Source organism: Ursus maritimus, unplaced genomic scaffold (genome assembly GCF_017311325.1).
Source record: "Ursus maritimus isolate PB19 unplaced genomic scaffold, ASM1731132v1 scaffold_25, whole genome shotgun sequence".
NCBI lineage: Eukaryota > Metazoa > Chordata > Mammalia > Carnivora > Ursidae > Ursus > Ursus maritimus.
The window spans coordinates 11,486,644-11,510,289 of record NW_024425008.1 but is presented as its reverse complement, the minus strand read 5'-3'; the positions used below and the strand labels follow the sequence as shown (position 1 = coordinate 11,510,289).

The following is a 23,646-nucleotide window of genomic DNA, read 5'->3' as shown; positions in this document are numbered from 1 at the left end:
GCTGCCTTCGGCTCAGGTCATGATCCTGGAGTCCCAGGATCGAGTCCCACAGCGGGGTCCCTGCTTAGCAGGGAGTCTGCTTCTCCCTCTGACCCTCCCTCCTCTTGTGCTCTCTCTCTCTCTCAAATAAATAAATAAAATCTTTAAAAATAAAAAAAATTGTGGTTGTCCTTTCATTATGATTCATATGTCTTCTTTTGTCTCTTCAAGAGTTTTAAATATACTTGGTTTATAGTGTCTTTCTGATTTTTCTATTATTTCAAGTCCTTGGAGATTAACAATTGAGTTCTTGGGGTGCCTGGATGACTCAGTCATTTAAGCAGCCGACTCTTGGTCTCGGGTCTTGATTTCTGGGTCATGAGTTCAAGCCCTGCTTTGGGCTCCATGCTGAGTATGGAGCCTACTTTATGAGTAAGTAAGTAGGTAAGTAAATAAATCAATAAAATGAAAATAAAGATCAAGTTCTCTTATGTTAAGTCATTTTGTTATGTAGTTTTAAAAATGTTTTCCTCGGGGGCGCCTGGGTGGCACAGCGGTTAAGTGTCTGCCTTCGGCTCAGGGCGTGATCCCGGCGTTATGGGATCGAGCCCCACATCAGGCTCCTTCGCTATGAGCCTGCTTCTTCCTCTCCCACTCCCCCTGCTTGTGTTCCCTCCCTTGCTGGCTGTCTCTATCTCTGTCAAATAAATAAATAAAATCTTTAAAAAAAAAAATGTTTTCCTCGATTCATGTTCAATGGAGATCGGTTTTTCCATGGAAGTCTATGTTCCCTGGATTATGGAAATATTCCTACCCAGGGTTTCATGCTTGCCTAAGCTGCGGCCCATGTGTTATAATTACTTCTCAGCTTGGGATTTCTACAACTGATGTGCTGTCTCTAGGGGATACACAGTCTTGGAGTCTGGGGTTTTTACAGGAGATCCTTTTTTTGTACTTTTGAGTCTCATGGAGATGATAATCCCCTGAGCTCCCTCTTGGGTTGGGAGGTAGAGTTTTCATAATTCCCTTTTCAGGATTTAAGCTCCCAGTTTCACGTAATGGTTTTGGTTCCAGCGTCCGACCACATAGTATAGTCTGCCAGTGCTTGGGCATTAAAATCCATCTCTCTGCCTATATGGCCCATACCCGAGCCTCGCATCTTTCAGTGAGCCACAAAGTAGCTAATTTCTTTGGCTTTGAGTTCCCGCTTCGTTTCTGGTGACAGGATTTTCTTCTCTTTCCCCCCCTTCCCTCCACGTTCCCTCCCTCTCTTTCTAGCTCAGTTATTTACCAAAATTTTTGTTTTTCCGGTATGCCATTTCTCTATCATCTTTAGTAAGTTTAATACTACTTTTGTAATAAATAAATGCCATGGAAAAATGGGGAAAACAGAATACTATTTAAAAGCCATTTTTTTGGCTTAAAATAAATACTTGAAATAACTACAACAATACCAAAGTAACTAAATGGATTTCTTTTCAGAGGACAGCAAGAATCTAAACTAAAATCCTGTGTAAACTTGGGCTGCTACCTTAACCTCATTTTTCTCATTTGTAAATGAGGATTAAAATCTAGCCTTTTAGAGTTGCTGCAAGTATTCAGTGAAAAGTACATTAAAATAGTTTAGTACAGAGCCTCACACATCGTAAGTGTTCAATAATTAGAAGCTAACACTGTTATTAACAGAACGCCAGCTACTATGTAAGCCAAAGATAATGGAAATATCAAAGAGTATATTTCACATTCAAGAAAAACATCTCCTTTTGATGTTTCCCAGTAAAAATAAACTTACCTTTTGTATTAGGTATGACCTTAACTTTTAACGTATGAGATTTCCCCAGATCAATGTATTTCAGGACATTGAGGGATAGGGAGTGATCCTGTTGAAACCAATAATTACATGGTTTTGCATATATAGACCACATCCGTCCATTCTTGTGCCCCAAGTTGTATAAGAACCAGGAGTCTTTCTGGAAGCTCATATTGCTGAGTGCTCTTTCAGGCATGGTAGCAATAGCTAAAGCATTCTTAGCATCCAAAACACGAGTGATCAGGAAGCTGCTGTACCCGGGAATCACCACAGTCTTCTCTACATCCGGGTCTTGAAATGAGGAATTAATACCTGGAGCTAAAAAAAGGAATAATTATTATAAATTAAAATAGCCAGTATTCTTCAAGCATACTGGTGGCCATAATTGATGAAAACATTATTTGAGTTTTTAAACTATGGTCTTAACCAGAGGACACATTGGCCAGTTTTGAGGTTAGAGTTCAAATTATTTTGTAGAAAGTGTATCACAAATATGTCAAGCACAAACCTATACCTAAACCTTTACTATGAAACTAGTTCTATAAAATCCTCCACAGGAAAAAAACAAAAACCACCGACATAGGGCTAAGTAATTACAAGAAAGCTGATTCCTTTACTTTAGAACTGCCAAGAGCCTTAATAACTTAGAATCTTTATTGTGATTCTACAAGAGAAGGATAACACAGCCAGTGTTTCCCCAGGACCCTAAGGTCTGTCGATTGTATAGAAGGAGCTCAACAAATGTTTGTTGAGGAGATGAATAATTGATTGTTTAGGAAGAGTGTGAAGATTTAAAAGAAACTAGACTCTAGGGCAGGACCGGAAGGAACAACCCCATGTAAGAGGATGTGAGAGGATCCACAAGAAGGCTGTTTCAAGGAAGGGGAGGTCGCCACAGTCAAATGTTTTTGACAGGTCAGGGAATATACCACCACCACCAATGTTCTCCTCATTCTGAAAGTATCAATAGAAGTAGTCAGAAGAGACCCTCGTAGTTCCCTTTATTGTGCATGCATGCTCTAATTTCTCCCACTTTCTTCTTATTATTTTTTATTTATTGGAGAGAGAGAGAGAGCAAGGGAAGAGACAGAGTGGGAGGCAGAGAGAGAATCTCAAGCAGACTCCCCACTGATCATGGAGCTGGACACAGGGCTCGATCCCAAGACCCTGAATTCATGACCTGAGCAGAAACCAAGAGTCGGACACTTAACCGACTGAGCCACCCAGCCGCCCCATAATTTCTCCCACTTTAAACAAATCAACAAAAATCCTTTTCTCCATTCCCTCCAACTACCATATATTCTCTCTCCTCCCCTTATAGCAAAATTCTCCCCCCAAGAAAGTTGCTTTCATTCACTGTCTCCGATTCCTCTCCTCTCCTACTGTTTAGAACTTAATCCAATCAGACTTTGCGTCTACACTACTCCACCCAACAAAAGCTTTTGTCAAGGTGACCAATGCCTTGCCCACAGATCTGCTGGCTGGTTTTCCTTCCTCATATGACCTGACCTACTGGTTCCCTCCTTCTTGAAAGACCTTCCTCACCTGGCTTCTGAGAGACACTTTCTCTTCATTCTTCCCTGAGCAGACCATCCGCTCTCCTGTCCTGACTCTTCCCCCAGCTCCCTAACCACTAATTGTTGCAATGCCAGGGACTGCAATCAGGCCTTTTCCTTTCCATATTTATAGTCACTTCCCCATGATGTCCTCTGGTCTCACAGCATCAACCACCACACATACACTGACTGCTCAAATTTCTCTCTGCAGTCCAGATGCCTTCCCTGAATTCCAGGTTTGTCTTCCTAAATAGGAGCCTCATTTCTCCCCTTGGATGAGTAACAGGTATCTTAAATTTAATATAATCTCTCACTGGATCACTGCAATCACAAAACTGATTCCTCTGCTTTCCTTCTTGACTTCTATCATCTGCCCAGCCCATTCTCAACACAAGAACCAAAGTGCTCTCGTTAAAACCTAAGCCCAATCGTGTTACTTTCTGCTTGAACCCCTCCAATGGCTTCCCATTTACTCACAATAAAAGCCAAATCCTTACAATAAATGATACTCACTTTGGCTTTATATCTATTGCATATAATCCTTCAAATAGAAATATCCTACATAATTATTTAATATGTAGGGCAAAATCTACACGGGCTTCCTATTTTCTTTCACTTCTCTGGAATACTGTTTAAGAAAAAATAACATTACAAGAATAAATGCCAGGCACTGCTATTGATGAAATATTAATGAGGTTATAGCTAGGTTTTACTATATTAGAAATTAAAAATTCCTCCAGGAGCCTAAGTGTATGTAGACTTCAGCAGCTTGCCAATTGGACTAAATTTTGAAATCTACTGTTCTTCTATAAATGAGCAGGAACAATCTTCCCAAAAGATAATTCTTCATTTTTTCCTAGCCCTCGGAGATGTACTACATTATTACACTTACTTTGTGATTGGAGAGTAAGCTTATAGGAGGCATTTCCAGCTTGATTAATGGAAAGGGAACTAGACAAACAAGAGCTCTCATTCGCTTCTTCTATTCCAAAAGGGTTTATCACTTCCGCAATAATAGAGGACAAAAATCCTTCAGGAGTGTTGTGTTGTAATACCTTTCTTATGTAAGCCGTTCCAGTTTTCCTAAAAGCCAAACCGACAAACATTAAGCCATCTGGATAAAACAGTGGTTCAAATGAACAAGTTTGTGAACACACATGATTTACAAATATACCACAAAAGCTAACAAATGAATATTTGGTTAACATTTGTTCAACTTCACTAGCAATCAATGAAATGCCAGCTATAGCAACTGGATACAATTTCTCGCCCATCAAATTAGCAAAGATTTTCAAATGACAGGGTTCAGGAGGGGCAAGGATTGAGTGGAGACAGGCAGTCAGCCACTACTGATGGTACCAACTTCCCAGAAAGCAAATTGACATTATGCATTAAGAGCTCTAGCATTATATTTTTCCCCCTCTGAATCTGTAAGTCTACTGACAGGACTCTATCCTAAGGCAATAACTTGAAACACAGGAGGAAAAAAAAAAAAAAAAGCTTTCCACACAGAGATGTTCCTCATGGCATTATGATAAAAATTAGAAATAAGACAATGAGAGGAAAATTAAGTAAATGATAATACATCATTAATTTAGAACAAATGCAACTATTAAAATCGTATTTAGGAAGTGTTTTTAATTGCATAAGGAAAGTGGTCATGTTATAATGTCTAAATGAAAGAAGGTGAAAAATGTTAATTAAAAAATTAAAAATGCATATTTAAGAGATTAATTGGTAATTCATCAAAATGTAAGCAGTTGTGATTTTAACTCGCTTCTTCATGTTTATCTGACGTTTTTTTAAAAGATTATTTATTTATTTAGCTAGCTGACGGAGAGAACAAGTAGGCAGAGCAGCAGGCAGATGGAGAGGAACAAGCAGACTGTCCTAAGCACTGAGCCCGATATAGGGCTGGATCCCAGGACCGTGAGATCATGACCTGAGCCAAATCAAGAGTCAGTCGCTTAACCCACTGAGCCACCCAGGCAGGCCCATGTTTATCTGACTTTTAAGAAATTTGTACAATGAGTAAGTACGAGGAAAAAAAAATCTATTTTTAAAACGTTAACTTGGGATAGCCACAGGCAAAAAAATAATAATAAATCTAGACACAGACCTTACACCCTTCACAAAAATTAGCTCAAAATGGATCACAGACTTAAATATAAAATACAAAACTATAAAGCTCATACAAGATTAACATGGGGAAAAAAACCTACATGACCTTGGTCATGGGGATGACTTTTTAGATACAACACCGAAGGCACGATCCATGAAAGCAAAAACTTGATAAGCCAAAACTTTATCGAAATTAAAAACTTCTGCTCTGTGAAAAACACTATCAATAGAATTAGAAGACAAGCCACATATGGGGGGGGGCAGGGGCACGGATAATTGCAAAAGACACATTTGATAAAGGACCGTTATCCAAAATAAACCGCAGAGCAGGAAAAACGCCTTTTTTGTTCTCTACCTCCCTAGATTCTGCACCTGGGGCTCTGGAAATTAAACTGACAAAAGAGAGATTACAAGAGGAAAACAAATAGCGTTTATTAACCTGTGTGTCATGTTTACGCACGAGAGAAATGTCAGTGATGAGAAACTCAAGGGGATGGTTAGAACCTGGGGTTTGCAGAGCATTTTAACAAAGAACAGTAAATTTGTAGAGAAGTGACAAGACACAGGAAAAGGCATGCCGGTTTTCAGGAGTGCTAAACGGTGGGAAAGTTAATATACGAGGGAAACTAATGAAAGAGAAGTCTTGCTCAGTGAGATTTGTTACGTAGATGCCACTCAGGTCTCTGGGCTGATAGAATCTCTGGAGATTAGAGATCCTCTTGCCTTTCCTGGTAGGGAGGGGGAGGGCAGAGATTTCCTTCTTTCTTTTCTTCTTCTTCTTCTTCTTCTTTTTTTTTTTTTAAGATTTATTTATTTTATTTTTTTTATTTTATTTTTTTTAAAGATTTTTTATTTTTTATTTATTTATGTGACAGAGAGACAGTCAGCGAGAGAGGGAACACAAGCAGGGGGAGTGGGAGAGGAAGAAGCAGGCTCTCAGCAGAGGAGCGTGATGTGGGACTCGATCCCAGATTGCTGGGATCACGCCCTGAGCCGAAGGCAGACGCTTAACAACTGCGCTACCCAGGGCGCCCCTTGTTTATTTATTTTAGAGACAGAGCTTGAGTATGAGCAGGGGGAGGGGCAGAGGGTGAGAGAAAATCTCAAGCAGACTTTGTGAAAAGTAAATAAAAATAGAATGGCAAAAATACAAAATGCTGACAACACCAAATGTCTGCAAGAATGTGGGGCAACAGGAACTCTCACTCATTGCTGGTGGGAATGCCAAATGGTACAGCCACTTGGGAAGACAGCTTGGCAGTTTCTTACTGAACTAGAAATGTTCTTACCATGTCACCCAGCAGTCACGTTTCTTGGTATTGATCCAAATGAGTTGAAAACTTAAGCTCACACAAAAACCTAAATAAGGATGTTTATAAGAGCTTTTATTCATAATTGCCAAAAAAACTGGGAAGCAACCAAGCTGTCCTTTAGTAGGTGAGTGGATATATAACTGAGGTACATCCCGACGATGGTATGTCAGTGTAGCTTCCTAGCTAGTAACAAGCGTACCACCATAATGCAGGGCGTTGATAGAAGGGAAGGGTGTGTGTGGGTGTGGAGGGTGAGTACATGGGAACTGTAATTTCTGCTCAGTTTTGCTGTGGACCCAAGACTTCTCCAAAAAATAGTATATTAATGAAAAAAAAAACCAAAAAACTTAACCTCTTTGCATCTGAAGTCAATGACCAATGGCCAGGCAGCCACCTTAACTACCAAAACAATTTCCCCACTTCTCCACTGGAGTCTCTTGTATTCAAGTATCTAGGATTGCTCTTGGGGGTAATCACGCTCTACCATTCCAGGAGAGGTAAGAAATCAGATTTTAAAGGAGGAAGGAAGGAGATTTGGAAGGATGGGCTTACAATTAGAAGAGTCAGTGAGTTCCTCAGACAGAGGAATATCTGAGTGGGGAAAACATTGCAAAAGGACAGACAAATATCATCAAATTTAACTACCTATACGTGCTAAGCTCCCATTCCAAGACTGATGCCGTCCTGCCCCCCACCCCCTTCCCACCCCAATGGCCTACCTCCTCAATGGCCTTTCCACCACACCATCTCACTATGCACCATCCATACAGCCTTCCTTCCTGTTTATCAAACACACTGGATTTTTTTCTTACTCCATGCATTTACACTTGCAATTTCTTTTGCCTAGATAGCTTTTCCCTTAGTTCTCGGCTCTTTGTTCTCAGCTCTTTGCTGATCCTTCTGAATCCCTTGGTCACCATGTTTACTTTCTTCTTAGCATGTATGAGATCTAAAACTATTTTGTTTTTTGTTACCTATTTGTTACCTGCTTCTGGTCATTAGAATGTCTTCTCCATTTGGGCAAGGACCCTTTCTATTTTGTTTACTACTATCTTCCCAGTACTAGAATAAGACTTGACACGAATTAGGCACTCAATAAATATTAACTGAATTATTGAATAGCCTTACTAAAAATGTGTAAATGTTGATGCTTTCCTTTTAAGCAATTTAGTAGGAATATTGACATTGTTACCACTTTTAGGAGTTTATGAAGATTCCTAGGAACAACTGACCTTGTTTTGAAATGAGAGAAGTTCCTTCTCAATACTTGATCATTTGTGAAGTGACTATAATTCTCCAGTCACCAAGCAGATACAGTTTTTTACCTGGGGGGATATTTAATCAATTCCTACTGTGGGAAGGAGTATGATTCAGTACCCAACATCTCATTGTAGGTGGTACCCTATGCCTGTTGTTGAGATTATATAAGGCTTTTGACCCCTATGATCCACATTCCTTGCAGATGCTCTGAATCCCTTCTTTTCTGCCATCTAACCTCTGTTCCTGAGTCTTATTCCTCAAACTCTCTTTTGAATTCCAAGCCTACCATTTGCCACACTGCCTGATCCCTCACCCATAGCCTGTCTACCTCAGGTACCGGTCTTCTTAAGCACAACATGAGGACCTCAGATTCCATCACTGTGATAAGATGATGCAGCAAGCAGAAGACAAGCACCTTTGTGCTTGGACAGAGAGCCAGGCAATGAAGCAAAGTAATGGAAATTGCTTTGGCTCTGTTGTCCTGTTAGTCTACCCCCCAAATGTCTCTCGAATCCCTGGATTCCTCTCCATTTCTACTATCAACACTTTAGACTACATGACTAAATCACCAAAATTTATCCTAGACCACTGAAAATGCCTTTTAAATGATCTAATGAATCCACAATTGATTTTCCACAACACAACTATAGTGGTATTCTTTTAAAAAGTGCATGTCTTTATAAGTCTAAAGAAGGCAGTAATAATGGTGTGCTGTGCATTTCACCTCTCATCTCCATGCCACTTGACTATGAGAAGAAGAAAGTGCTTCTCCCCATGATAAGCCAAGAGGAATTTCAAGGGGACCACTTCATAAGCTGACATGTCTTCTGAGGTTTGACGGGCATAGGGATTAGATTTTGACTCATCCCAGGAAAATGTAAAGAGTGGAGACAGACCAGACATCTAGGGTTTGGGGTTATATATGCAGGGATAAAAATATAATTTATTTTAGGGGCACCTGGTGGCTCAGTTGGTTAAGTGTCTGACTCTTGATTTCAACTCAGGTCATGATCTCGGGGTCATGAGGTCGAGCCCCATGTCGTGCTCCGTGCTCAGCAGGGAGTCTACTTGAGATTCTCTCTCTCCCTCTTCCTCTGCCCTTCCCCCCCACCCCTGCTCCTGCTCTCTGTCTCTCGAAAATAAATAAATAAATAAATCTTTTTTTTAAATATCAATTAATTTTAGACTTTAACTTAACACACATATAAAAATCTTGTATAACATGAAAAAAAAAATTCTCAGAACAAAAACAACACATAAATATCCAACCAGAATATAAAAGTCCCAACCCAGTAAAAGAAAAAAAAAATGGAATGAGAGACAAAGAGACCTTCGAAATAAGGCAAACAAGACTCTTAATCACAGAGAACAAACTGATGCTTACCAGAGGGGAGATGGGTGGGGGGAAGGGTGAAATAGGTGGTGGGGATTAGGAAGTGCACTTATCTTGATGAGTGGTGAGTAATGTATGGAACTGTTGAGTCACTATATCATACACCTGAAACCAATTCAACACTGCACGTTAACTATACTGGAATTAAAAATAAATAAAATAAGGCAAGAAAGAAGAGAGAACAAAAAAAGAAACATGAAAAAGACAAAGAGAGAGCACAGAAGATGGTAGAAATGAATTCAAATATATTAGCAAAAAAATAATAAGTGTAATTGGACTAAACTCTCCAACTGAAAGACAAAAATTGTGAGACTGGCTAAAAAATGTAAAATCCGTGCATGTCTTTTATGAGAGAGATACACAGGCAGGTGAAGTAAAAAAGAAAAATAAAAGAAATAATATACCACGCAAGTATAGGCTTGTAAGAAGGCTAGTAAGATTATACAAATAGCAGACTCCTGCAGAAAACAAAAACCAAAACCCTAAAAACCCACTGTAACTCAACAACAAAAAAACAAACAATCCAATTTAAAAATGGGCAAACGACTTGGATAGATATTTGTCCTGTGAAGATATATAAATGGTCAATAAGCAGATGGAAACATGCCCACCATCACTAGTAATTAGGGAATTTGAATCAAAATCATAATGAAATACCACCTTCACATCCATTAGGATGGCTATTACCAAAAAAATTAAACAGAGAGTAACAAGTGTTAGCCAGGATGTGGAGAAACTGGAATGTTTGGGCCCTGTTGTTATTGGCAATGTAAAATGGCACAGCTGCTGTGGAAAATGGTAGGAAGTTTCCTCAAAATAGCAAACATTAAATTACCATATGATCCAGCAATTCCAATTCTGGGCATATACCTCACAGAATCAAAAGCAGGGTCTCAAAGAGATATTTGTACATCCATGTTCGTAACAGCATTATTCACAAAAGCCAAAAGATGGTCCATTGACAGATGAATGGATAAGTAAAATGGGGTACGTTTTCCTGTATGGATGTGTGTATATATGACATACACTGAAATATGATTCAGCCTTAAAAAGGAAGGAAATCCTTTCACAAGGTACGACAGGAATGAACCTTGAGGACGTTATGCTAAGTGAAATAAGCCAGCCACAAAAGAACAGATACTGTATGATTCCACTAATATGAGGTCCCCAGTCTAGTCAAATTCATAGAAACAGAAAGCAGCGTGGTGGTTTTCAGGCACTGTAAGGTCGGTGATATGGGGAGTTCCTGTTTAATGGTTACTGAGCTTCAGTCTGGAAGATGAAAAAGTTCTGGAGATGGATCGTCATGACAATGGCACAATAATGTGAACATGCTTAACCGTGCACTTAAAAATGGTTAAAAGGGTACCTTTATGTTGTGTATATTTTACTACAACGAAAGGACTAAATACAAAATAAAAGCATTATTTTTAAAATTTTTATTTTAGAGAGGGAGAGAGAGAGTATGCAGGGGGCAGGGGCAGGGGCAGAGGGAGAGGGGGAGAGAGAATCTCAAGCAGACTCCCTGCTAAGCACCAAGCCCAACGCGGGGCTTGACCTCAATCCTGAAATCATGACCTAAACCAAAATCAAGAGTCGGTGCTCAACCAACTGAGCCGCCCAGGGGCCCCAATATAAAATCATTATTTAAAAAAAGCAAATAGGGGCCCTTGGGTGGCTCAGTCAGTAAAGTGTCTGCCTTCGGCTCAGGTCATGATCCCAGGGTCCTGGATAGAGCCCCACATGGCATCGGACTCCTTGCTCAGTGGGGAGTCTGCTTCTCCCTCTCCCTCTGCTGTTCCCCCTCCTTGTGCTCTCTCTCTGTCAAATAAATAAATTTTTAAAATCTTTAAACAAATTTTTTAAAAATTTAAGAAAGCAAGTAAATGTTTATCTGAATCTTACTCTTTAGTGCTACCTACTTAACTCTTCAGTATTTATGTGTAGTTGCTCTAATAATGCTCCTTCTCCATATATTTATTGTTTATATTCATGTGTGTATATTTTTTTAAAAAGATGAGATTGGGAAGGTATACCAGTTGCTTCCCATTCATCATCTCTACAGCAACATGGGTCTTCAAGTCCCTGGGCAAAATGCCCAGTCATCACTGCCCACCTGGCTAACAGCAGACCAAAGTAATGAAGATAGATATGGTCAGTCTATGCTATGGGCATTCAGGATAATTTCCAATTGCAGTTGTCACTACATGTGTCCTAAGTAAAACTGGGAAATGACTGAATTGCCTCTAGATAACCTTTTGTCTCCTTTCCCTTCAGCCTTCTCTGTTATGACTCACAGCTCAGTAGCCCCCAGAACAGTACTTCCACGTTCAAAGTCACCCATTCTAACTGTGGAAACACCTTCATAAAGCCCTCTTTTTGCCCAACTAAGAATGCCCCAGTTTCCAGAATAATCTTTCTCTTCAACACTCTCCCAAACCTTGTCAAAATCCCGTCTGGAGTGGCTGATGTCAGCATGACTTGTGAGGATTTTTGAATAAATAGCTATTCTTACAGGAATGCCAGGCTCTGGTTTTAGATTTCCTGTCCAGTTTTTCTTTGACTTTGAAGCATATACAGAAGTCAAACCAAAACAAAAAACAAAACAAAACAATCCCCCCCACACCCAAAGCATTACAGAGATAAAAATAGTCACCAAATATCAACAAAATGTTAACTCACCAGGAAGATTTAAAAATTCTAAACTTATGGGGTGCCTGGGTGGCTCAGTTGGTTATGTGTCCAACTCTTGATTTCAGCTCAGGTCGTGATCTCAGGGTCGTGAGATCAAGTCTCACGTCCAGCTCCGCGCTGAGTATGGAACCTGCTTAAGATTCTCTCTCTCCTTCTTCCTCTGCCCCTCCCCGCCTCAAAAAAATTCTAAACTTGCACAGATCTAACAAGAGCCTCGAAACATATAAGACAAAATTGATAAAACCACAGAAAGAAATTGACAAATCCAACAACACATGAGGAAATTCTAATACAGCTCTCTCAATAATTAATAGACTGAGCAGAAAAAGATAATCAGTAAGGATCTGGAAAATTGGAAAAATTAACAAAATTAATCTGACAAATATTTACATTGCACTGAACAACAGAGTCTATAGTCTGTATAAACATATGTGAGATATTTACAAAAATTGAGCATAATAAATAGCCTAGTCCTTCACCATAAAGAAAGTTTCAACCAAATTCAAAAAAATCACACTTTTGAGAAACAGGAAATTCTGCTCTTAAACAAACTGTTCCAGAAAATAAAATTTAAAAATTCATTTATGACCCTGGTATGATCTTGTTTAAGAAATCATACGAGGACTATATGAGAAAGAAATTATAGGCAAAAAATCACTCATGAACATAGATGCAAAAATCCTAAATATTAGCAAACTGTATCCAGAAATTATGAAAATAGATAACACACAATGACCAAAATAGGTGTATTCCAAGACATACTGCTTGGTAAATCCCGGAATTAGATGTGTGAAATCCATAAAAAAATCGCAATGCTAAATAAAAGGTTAAAGGGGAAAATTCTATATATAAGCTCAGTAGATGCAGGACCATTGAATACCAAAAATAAAACATATCTTAAACTGAAAAAAAAATTTTTCTACAAGCAAAAAGGGTTAAAAGAAAAAAAAGATGAAAAGCATAATACATAATGGTGAAACGCTTTAAATATTCTTTTAAAAGTCATTAACAGCACGGGCACCTGGGTGGCTCAGTCAGTTGAGCGTCTGCCTTCGGCTCAGGACATGATCCCAGGGTCCTGGGATCAAGTCCTGAGTCACGCTTACTGCCCAGTGGGGAGTCTGCTTCTCCCTCTGCTCCTGACCCTGCTTGTTCTCTCTCTCCCTCTCTCTCTCCAAAAAAAAAAAAAAAAAAAGTGAGGAACAACAAGAAAGCCCTGCTATAGCCTGAATGTTCGTGCCTGTCCCCTCCCTATTCATATGTCAAAACTTAATGCCCAAAGTGATGGTATTAGGAAGTGGGGACTTTGGGAGGTGATTTAGGTCATGAGTGTGGAGCCCTCACAGATGGGATTAATGCTTGTACAAAAGAGGCTCCCGAGAGATCCTAAGCCCTCCATCATGTGAGGACTCAGTAAGAAGTCAGCAGTCTGCCCCAGAAGAGGCCTTCACCAGAACCCGACCATGTTGGCCCCTGAGCGTGGACTCAGTATCTGGAGCCATGAGACCTCTATTTCTGTTGTTGGTAAGCCGCTCCGTCTGTGGCATTTTTGTGACAGCAGCCCAAACGGACTAAGACACCCACTGTCTCCCTTTCTAGTTAACAAGATCCTAGCCACTGTGAGAGTGAAAAGGTGTACTATGCTAAGAAAGTTAAGGAAGAAACAAAACAAACTACTGGCAGGCGATACGGTGATCTTCTTAGAAAAACCATTACCACTACTCAGAAAATCCAGAATAACACATAGAACGAGTGCTGGAATAATTAAAGGAATTTAGCAAATTTGCACAATTTCCGATTGCTATACAGAAGTCAGTTACCAGACTTTGGAGGCAGAAAGTTCAGGACAACAAGAAAAGAAAACAAAACAAAATAAAGCAGATAAAGCACAAAGTCAGCACTTTCCATTAGCCCATCTGAGAACGAGGGTCACCGACAAAGATAACTGACTCACACGAGATCCAGGGGAATGAGCCATTCCAAAGGGAGTCTGAACGCAGGAACAGTCTCACCTGCGGAGGAGTCTGGGAGGGAGAACACAGTGCTGGCCACCACACAAGTAAGAATTAGCTAAAATTGTTTTTTTAAAAAAAAAAAGGTGAAGCCTAAGTGTATGCTGGCGTGTGAGTTTGGAAAAGCTAGGGCACGTTCAAAGGGGAGTCTACACTCACAAGTTTTTTCCCGTGGGCTTCCCTGGAGGCTTATTAGAAAGCCCAGAGCAGGGCCAGTAGACCAGAGGGAGCCCCTGCTGTGGTCTAGGCACCCTGGAGGATGGGAGGAAACAGGCATGAAGCATCACCCACTTTCCTGAACCTTCTTTAATAGGAAGCAAAAGCTTTAAGCCATGGGAGGCTGGACTTAAATCATTTCTGCACACAGGCCTCAAAAGAGGTGATCTGTGCTGGGAGGGGTCCCTGGAAGGTGCTAGCCCAGAAGCCCTGGTTCCCTGCCTCCCCCACCCCCGCACCCCCCATTTCCCCTATGTAGCAAAAGCTTTAAGCTACTGGAGGACAGGAAACAAAGCCACTCATCCATGGGGCACAGGCAAAGACACGTTAAGAATGACAGAAGGATAAAATAGTAACTCTGTAGCCATTACAGAGGGTCAGAAAGCTGTCTCGGGCCTAAAATTCTGAGAGAACAACGAATTATCTCATTGTGAGGAGAACAGCCAGAAATTTCCACCCAAGATTGAACTGCAGATATCAGGCAGAATTTGGCTGCAAGAAGTAATTTCTATCAACAGATTAGTGTGTTTTGGTGTTTTGTGTTTTTTTTCTCCTTAATGGAACCTGACAAGCTGAATCTAACGTTTAAATGCAAGGACAAAGGCCAAGAAAATCCAGGAGGCGGGGGGGTTGGGGGGGGGAGTGTTACACAGAGGTTTACTCAGAAGACAAATATCCTATGAAATAGAAGAGAGGAGAAACAGACCCACGCACACACGGACCCCTGACATGTCGTGGTGGGGGAGCTCATCAGCGGGGAAGGGAGTGACTTGTAAGGACAGTTGGTTACTCACATAAAAAAAAGAAAGAACGAAATCAGTTCTCACTCCACACGACATATATTCGCTCCAGACAGACTAAACACTTCAACATGAAAAGCGAAAGTTTAAAGCGATTACAAGAAAACACGGGAGAATCGGTGAAGACAGCGAGGCATGCTCACGCCAGTGAATTGCAGCGGCCTCGATGCGAGTAGTTTAGAAAGCCTCATCGCTGTACGGAAAAGGCGAGCCACAGAAGAACAATACACCTAGCAGAACCGAACGGTACCTTCTGATGCATAGCTGCCTGTTAAAGCCATAAAGAAAAAAAATGTCTCAACGTTCATACAAAATTTGAGACGATGCCGATCTCTGGGAGACTGGCATCGTGGGGGGTGGGGGAGAAGCAGGAAAGAAAAGGAAAGGTTCCCAGGAACTGCCCTAAGGGTGAAGGGACCCAACAAGGTAGAAGAGCTCCAGAGGCCTTGGGGTGACAGGGGCAGCTGTGATCAGGTGGACCCTTGTCCTCCCAAAAGACTCGGGGGTCTTCGTCAGGATGACCTCTGCCCCCTTTACCTCACCTGCCTTCTCTCCCCCAAACTCTGGAAGGGCTAGAAACCAAAAGCCTCAAGGGAGGAAGAGAGAAGCTGGAAAATAGTAAGCATGAGTAATACCCCCACCTCCCCAGGCTCCCCAGTCTGGGTCAGGCCCAAATAGGGGCTGGGAAACAAATTTAAATTAGGTAAGAATTGAACCTCTTTTGAAACACTGGACAAGAAGAAAGTCATGTGATTATCAGACTGACTTAGACTTTATTAAGCCAAGGAAATGTTCCTCTGCCCTCAAAGAGAAAAGCTATGGGATTTGCCTGATACTTTATCCAGAGGTAGAAAGGAGGTTAAGGCCATCGAGGAGTTTGAAGGACAGTAGGAGGAAAATTCAGGGTGGTCTCTCTAGCTTACTCAGGGAGCAAATTTCACATCTATCAATTCAGTTATTCACCTAATTAGGAGCCTTCGATGCTTCTCCCTCACTTGGAATGACCACTAACCCCTGCTCCCAGCCCTGGCTGGGACTCAGAAGGCCCTCCCTGACTTGGCTCCACGGTCTTCAATGACTTCTCTCCTTTTTTCACAACATTGAAGTCACTCTGGTTTTCCTTTGGTTTCTCAAACACACATATGCTGCCTTTGGCCCTAGGGCCTTCCACACACTATTCTCTCAATCTGGAACTTTCCCCCACATCCCCCCTTGNTAAGCTCCCTGGCTCTGAGCAACTTTCCAACATCCTCCAGACAAGGGCTCCTCGGCTGTCAACTGTCATTACGGGAGTTCAAGCTGTGCATGGGTTCAAATGCGCTCTTCACGGCTCCATCAGGGGACCACGAGAGCTCTGCATGTAGTAAGTTTTAAGCAATTATTTGTGGAAGAAACAAATGAAGGGCTGACCCTGCTCCACCCCCCGGCTACCTAGAATCTGCATTGGCCTATTGCTGACTTCGGGAGTTTAGGTCCCCCATCCCTGACCTGCCCCGTTGAAGTCTGGCTTGCCTCCAGTGCTCTGATCCTTGCTCTTTGCACCCCTTTCCTGGCTTGGAGATGCTCCTTCCCTAGTTTCTGCACCAGGAGAGCCAAGTTACTGAATCTGATCAGAGAATGTGCTGTTCGGGTTTTCAAATACAGGTACCCTCGCTTTTCCAAAGTTCGCCTTACGCCACTTCACTTCGACAAAAGACCTATGTTAGCACTTGTTTTTGCTAACTGAAAGAAATCTGAAGAGAATTTTCACTTTCATGGAAAAAAAAAAAGCACCAAAAGTGAAAATAGCATCCAGCTTTTGTTTTGCAGTGAGCAGAGCCGGTATGGGGGCTCCCCGCCTGGCTCCTTCCCTGCAAACCACACGCAGCATCTCAGCATCGAGCCGCAGGAGCTTCGACCTGGCTGAACACCTGTGCTTTATCACCATTTATTTTGTGCATCTGTTAGCAAGATGTGTCCTAAGGTATCAGAAAAAGCCTAATAGAGGGTTTTTGGGGGGGTCTGGGAATGCTCAGAAATTTTTCCATATAAAATAAGGGCAATTGCTTCTTTGCTCTACTCTAGTTCGGCTTGTGATAAGCTTCGTAGGAATTTCCACACTTTCAGACAGTGAGGGAAACTTTTATTTGGATACCTAAGAGAGTGATCATATGCTTATTAAAATAATTAGGATGTAAAAAATTAATATTAACATTGAGATCATATTAATCATATTCTTTTAAAAAGTGATTCTATATGTTTTCTTCTCTTTTTTTTTTGAAGATTTTATTTATTTATTTGACAGGGTGAGAGCACAAACAGGCAGAGCAAGAAGGCACAGGGAGAAGCAGGCTCCCCACTGAGCAGGGAGCCCAACATGGGGCTTGATCCCAGGACCCTGGGATCATGGCCCAAGCCAAAGGCAGATGCTTAACCTTCTGGGCCACACACGCACCCTGATTCTGTATGTTTTCTACAAGGACATACGTATAGAAACTAAGTGGCTTGGAATGTCACCCATACAAAAACCACTGAAAACAAAATACAGTTTTAGAGATCACAGGTGCTTTTCTTCAACACAGAAAGTTCTATAATCCTCGTAGAAAAAAAAAAAAAAAGCCTACATCCAGCACTTTTTCTATCATATCTGATTTCAGTCTTCACCTCAACTTCTGTGTGAGCTGCCCCATGACACGTGGAGTTGTTGGCTATGGGACAGGGAGCATACTGACAGCCCCGTACAAATACAATAAACAGGTCTCAATCTGGTGGAATAGGACCCACTGTGTTTGGAATAGGGTGAGTTTAGGAGTGCCTGGGTGGCTCAGTCGGTTAAGCATCCAACTCTTGATTTTGGCTCAGGTCACCATCTCAGGGTTGTGAGATCGAGCCCCGCATCAGGGCTCCATGCTGGGTGTGAAGTCTGCTTAAGATTCCCCCTCTGCCCCTCCGCCCTTAAAAAAAAAAAAGAAAAGGAATAGGGTGAGTTTCTGGTCATACGAAATTGTTCCTTTTCTGGTTGTTAGATAGTTCAGGAGTCGTAACATTCATAATGTTCTTCAAAGAGAGTTTCAGACCTTAAAGGTAGCAGTATTTCATGCAAGATGGTCTTCCCTACGTTAGATGAGTCTGTCTTTAGGACATGTGAGAATGGCCATGTGTGTGAACCCTGTGGACAAACAGTGTCCAGTGAAGCCCAGAACATATTCGATACTCCAGATGACAAAGCACATTTCTGTAGCGTGTAATCGGCCCCACATTTCTACGCTTGGGGCATCACTCAAGACACCTCGGAGTCTATAAATGTATTTGGCCTTCCAAGGTACCAAAAAAAGACGTACTCTATCTCACCAAGAAAACTGCTCAAAGAAGTCACCTCGAAGTTTAGAAACCAATGTGCGATCTAAATAAATGGGAGGCAAATCAGTAATTACCTGGAATGTATCACTTTTCCCAAGTGCATGTTGCTGAATTTCTTGGTGTATATATTTCCCTGGGGTTCATTTGCAGGCACATATGCATAAAAGATAATTTCTTTTAAGGAGATGTACTGTGGCGCAAGGGCAGTTTCAAAGCCCATATCAGGAGGCTGGAGAAGGAAAAGAAGAACAAAACACACTGCATTTATACTATTTAATACTTCGATTAGGGCAAAATGCAAATATCAGATTAGTTTCCAGTGCATGCCACAACAGTACTGTTTTGTTTCTCGGTAGGAGTAACATCTCCATATGGTCTGTTTGTATATCCGTGTGTGGGCGAGGGATAATGCATTTTTCCATTAAGGAGGCAAAGACATTCTAGGGAGTAAGGTTCAGTTTAGGATTGCTGTGCTCTTGGTAGATGTCTGGGGTGGGAGGGTGCATGGAGACGTGTCTTCCATTGTGCAGGAGAGGTCTGGGGGTGTAGATTTTAGAGTTCAGTTCTTACTGGAGTTTTTTTTAAGGAAGGGGCTGTGGCATGTGTCTCCTCACTTGAAAGCAGCTGCCAATTCTCCTTGCCTTGGGTTGGTCCCCAAAGTTCCCAAAGCTGGACAGGATCAGGATCAGAGAAGGGTGTGCTGAAAAGACCATCCCAAAGGGGATGTTGGGGTTGACCTGGTGGCCATGACATGAGTAGTAGATGGTAGATCGTGCAGACTGGTTGGGGGCACAGGCATTCAATGGTGCCCACAAGACCCATTTTCTGTCATGCTTTGTCCCCTGGCCTCTTAAGGTGGAGAACCCACTGAGAAGAGGAGACAGTGGAAAACAGAGGCAAGGAGACTTGGCATGAGACTGAACTGATTGATGTCCGAAGGCTCTCTGAAGAGCCTCTTGAAAAGGCTGAAAGTGCTTTAGAATTCCCAATGCTATTCTAGGCTGGGAGTGACAAGAACATCCCACGAAAAGTGTCTACCAGCCCAGTGAAAGGCCCCACACTGACAAAATCACAGGCCCTGGGACCCGCTGTCCAGGCAGATGCCTGATCCAACAACTACCCAGTGGTGTGAGCAACTTGGGCTCAATTATTTAGCCTTGCTATGCCTCGTTTTCCTCATCGATAAAATGAAAATAGTTTTTATAAAGATTTAAGAATGCACAACAGCGCCTGGCACGTAGAGCCAAATAAAGGCCAGCGATTATTTTTATCCGGAGAGGACACATGCATAGTTTGCCTTGGGGGTTGGGAAGCAAACTCATCTTGAGGCTAAAAGCCCTGACCGGCCTGGATTTTAATAATTTAAACTTTCACATAAGGGAGCTAAGACGTTTTCTACAAATTGTGAAGTTAGTGAAAAATGATGGTATCTCCTTTTTTTGGTAAGTCCTACCCTCCCGCTGACATCCTTTGTGTCTCTGCAGAGCCCACATAACAGACGGCAAATCCGTGGCAAGTCATGTGGCAGCACTGTACCGTCACAGGGAAGTCATGTGGCAGCACCGCACGTCCACGGGGAAGTCACATGGCAGCACTGTAGGGTCACAGGGAAGTTCCCACCTCACTCCCCACACATCTCAGACAAGGAGAGTGAAAACACCATCTTTTCAACTCAGGTCTTGGGCTGGTAATTTGGAATGATCTATTAAAACCAGAGTCAGCCTTTATTCTATTTCCCTTCAGACCAAGGGAGGGTTTTATTAAGCCCCAGTTAAAAAGAAAAAAAGTCTGATTCTTCGCTGATATGCTGAGGAAAGTCCGTTGTCACGACTGTGCCCAGTGATGAGTTCTCAGGCATATGTACCTTCACAAGTGGCACGTTATACAGTAAAATTATTAGAAAAACCTGTGTGCAGTATCACCTATGAAGAAGATAATATTTCTCCTTTCTATATTAGCATTAGAAAAGGAAAAAAGGGGGGGCAGGGTGAATACAAAAGAGGAAAGGTAAGCCAGCGGGAAAAAGATAACTTGTGTTTCTTGGTCAGCCTTGGGAGGTAGGAAATCAAACCTTCCATGAACCTGGGTTGGAAGTAATAGGTCTAAGTCATAGCTTAGACTATCTGGTGGTGTTGCTGTGAATATTTGTAGGGAGGTATTCTGGGTGGAGTTAAATCTATACAACCCTGTATGGGACTGGGAAGAAGGTTTTGGAGATTTTCTCTGGTATATGGCGGATTCCTCTATAGCCAAACGGAACAAAATGCATTGATAAGAGTTTGTCCCAAGCAAAACACCTTCCCGTTTTCCTATAATTCTGCATGTAGAGTGTGGCATCTATTCTTAAAACAAGGCAAACCATCTCAAAGCACGATATCACTAACCTGTCCAAAAATACCTCTGGAATTCCCCAAGGTTGTAAGTGACACATCAGGTTCAAAATGGTCTGGAGTCAGTTTATGTATAAAGCCCATGTGGTCGTAGTATAATGTGAAAATATTATCAGAAATAGATCCGATTTTACTGTATCTTCTTAATCCTATTAGGAAAGAAACAGCAGTGTCTTGATATTGACATAATACAACTAGAGAACTTTCAATACCATACCTTGGGGAAAGAAACAAAAAACAACCATTCACTTAAACAAGGGGTGGGAGGAGGACTTCGAGACTCCAGAATTAATAAAATGTTAGTCTTTAAAGTTCCTGGGAAGTCCTTTCTAGGCTCCATCTCATTACAGAACCTGTTTGCTGAAGTACAGGAAGGACCGAGGGGGACGAGGTAGAGGTCTAGAGAAGGAGAGTTGAGCGCCCCCTGGTGGCGGTTCCTCTTCCTGATCCAGGAAACCGGACACCTGCAGAGCTAGAAGGCAGTAAGAAAGTAACCCTCGGAGAGGCAAGGAGAATTATTCGCAGAGACCACGGCCATTAGCTATCCCAGGATGAATATGTTGAACCGGATTTGGTGTCCTGCGTTTGTCCCATGCCTTAGGGCAACCTGTTAAGCAGGACTGGCAGTAATCTGGTGGTTCATACAACAAGCATGCACCCAACCAGGCACTGGTCCAGAGAGAGAAAGCTGCCTCCCCTGACTGGAGCCTGAAAGCTCAGGTCTTGAGATGCGAAAGGCTGATTTCCACACCCCCACCCCAATTTGGCCAGACTTTCCTGGTCCATTCCTCTGTCCCTGACCCCTGAACAACGGAGTGCCCCAGGACTCAATGTTTAGATCTCTTCTCTCACGATCTCTAGAGATCTCACCCAGTTTAAGGATTTCAAACCCATTTTTATGTGAATGATTCCCAAATTTAAACCTCCCGCCTCATCCTCTTCCCTCAACTCCAGATTTGTGTATCTAGCCTCCTGCTGACAGCTTCAGATCCATGGTGGTCAGGCATCACACAGTGAACTCATCCTAGACTGAGTTCCCAATCCCCAGGCAAACTCCTCCCTTGTAGTCTTCCTCATCTCCATCACAGCAACTGCCATTTTTCCTGTTGCTCAGTCCAAAACCTTGGCGTCATTCTTAACTCCCCTCTTTCTCTCACACCCTACATCTAATCCATCAGCAAATGCTACTGACGTCTGCCTCAAGATATATAGAGAACGCAACCTCTTCTTACCACTTCCAGCTGTCACCCTGCACAAGCCGGTATGATATGGGAAGAGGTTTATTATGAGGACTTAGCGCATGCAAACATGGAGGCTGAGGAGTCCTGTGATCTGCTGTCTGTAAGCCTGAGAACTGGGGGACCGGCTGCCGTAACTCCCAGACAGAGGACAAAGACCAGAGAACCAAGAACCAGAAAGACAACTGGTTTAAGTCCCATTCCAAGGACAGGAAAAGACTCACAAGCAGGCAGGAAGCAAACAAGGTGAATTCCACTTTGCTTCTCCCTTTCGTTCTTCTCAGGCCCGCAATGGATTGGACGATGCCCACCCACACCCACACCGGGAGGGCAGTCAGCTTTACTGAGCCCACTGATTCAAATGCTAATCTCATCCGGAAACACCCTCACAGACACATTCAGAAATAACGTTTCATCTTGGCACCCCTTGGCCCGGTCAAGTTGAGTCATAAAATGGAACCATTACAATTGCTGTGGTTCATATGCCGTAGCTCAGCTGTAAACATACAATACAGTTTTTTCACGTTTTAACATCTTGATTGAGATCACTTTTATAATTGCTGTGTCTTGCAGTCATTGTCCACCAGGTGGCACCCACGCTACAGTGGTCAATTTGCTACGTTTGCACGTACTTGGTGTCAGCTCTGTATTGTCCATCCCTTGGAGTTTCCTGAAACACTACCATAATAAATGTTGAATTTTATTGATGTTTAAAATGCCTTCAAAAATATTACATTATAATTTGGCATTGAAACAAAGTTACTGTGGGTGCAATAAGAGAGGAAGATAAAGCAGGGCATATATTTATCAATAAAGCAAATGACACTGGAAGAATTACTGCGTTTTCTGGGACCTAAGAAAGGAAGAAACTCACAAGTAGATGAAATTGCATTATCTTTTGCTAGTGAAATACACTCAAAATGATTGCCTTATCACACACCAAGCAATGCAATGATAGGCAGGGGAAATAATGTCAGGGTAATCTATGCATCACTTAGGATCGCTGTTAAAACACTGTGTTAAAGATTAATTGGACAGGGGCACCTGGGTGGCACAGCGGTTAGGCGTCTGCCTTCGGCTCAGGGCGTGATCCCGGCGTTGTGGGATCGAGCCCCACATCAGGCTCCTCCGCTGGGAGCCTGCTTCTTCCTTTCCCACTCCCCCTGCTTGTGTTCCCTCTCTCGCTGGCCGTCTCTATCTCTGTCAAATAAATAAATAAAATCTTAAAAAAAAAAAAAGATTAATTGGACAGTTTTCTTAGTGTTAATAGAACAAGGTCATCTCAGAATCAGTGACTCAGATTTGGTTAAGGAGAGGCTTTACAACGTTCTTCGGTTGGCTTTGCATACGAATAACTAGTTGAGTTGGCTCCAAATTCTTAGGTAATACTATTTTTCTCCGAAGGTTCTGAGAAGAACATGTGCTATTCATTGTTGCAGCAGCAAAATCCAAGGCTAGCTTGGTTTTTTGTGCCTTTAAAATTGATTTACATTTTCTACTGCAAATAATTCAGACACGTTTTTGC

At 42.0% G+C, this 23,646-nt stretch overlaps 1 protein-coding gene across 1 annotated transcript in view; it reads right to left on the bottom strand.

Annotated features, from left to right (window-relative positions):
- The window catches only part of CATSPERB (cation channel sperm associated auxiliary subunit beta), a 105,828-nt gene that overhangs the window by 21,609 nt on the left and 60,573 nt on the right, over positions 1 to 23,646 (bottom strand). Inside the window, exons 15-18 of the mRNA XM_008698580.1 lie at positions 20,878 to 21,032; positions 18,568 to 18,722; positions 4,238 to 4,428; positions 1,772 to 2,101 (exon numbers count right to left, since the gene is read on the bottom strand). Coding sequence (XP_008696802.1) covers positions 1,772 to 2,101; positions 4,238 to 4,428; positions 18,568 to 18,722; positions 20,878 to 21,032 — 831 coding nt within the window. The remainder of the gene's footprint in view (positions 1 to 1,771; positions 2,102 to 4,237; positions 4,429 to 18,567; positions 18,723 to 20,877; positions 21,033 to 23,646) is intronic.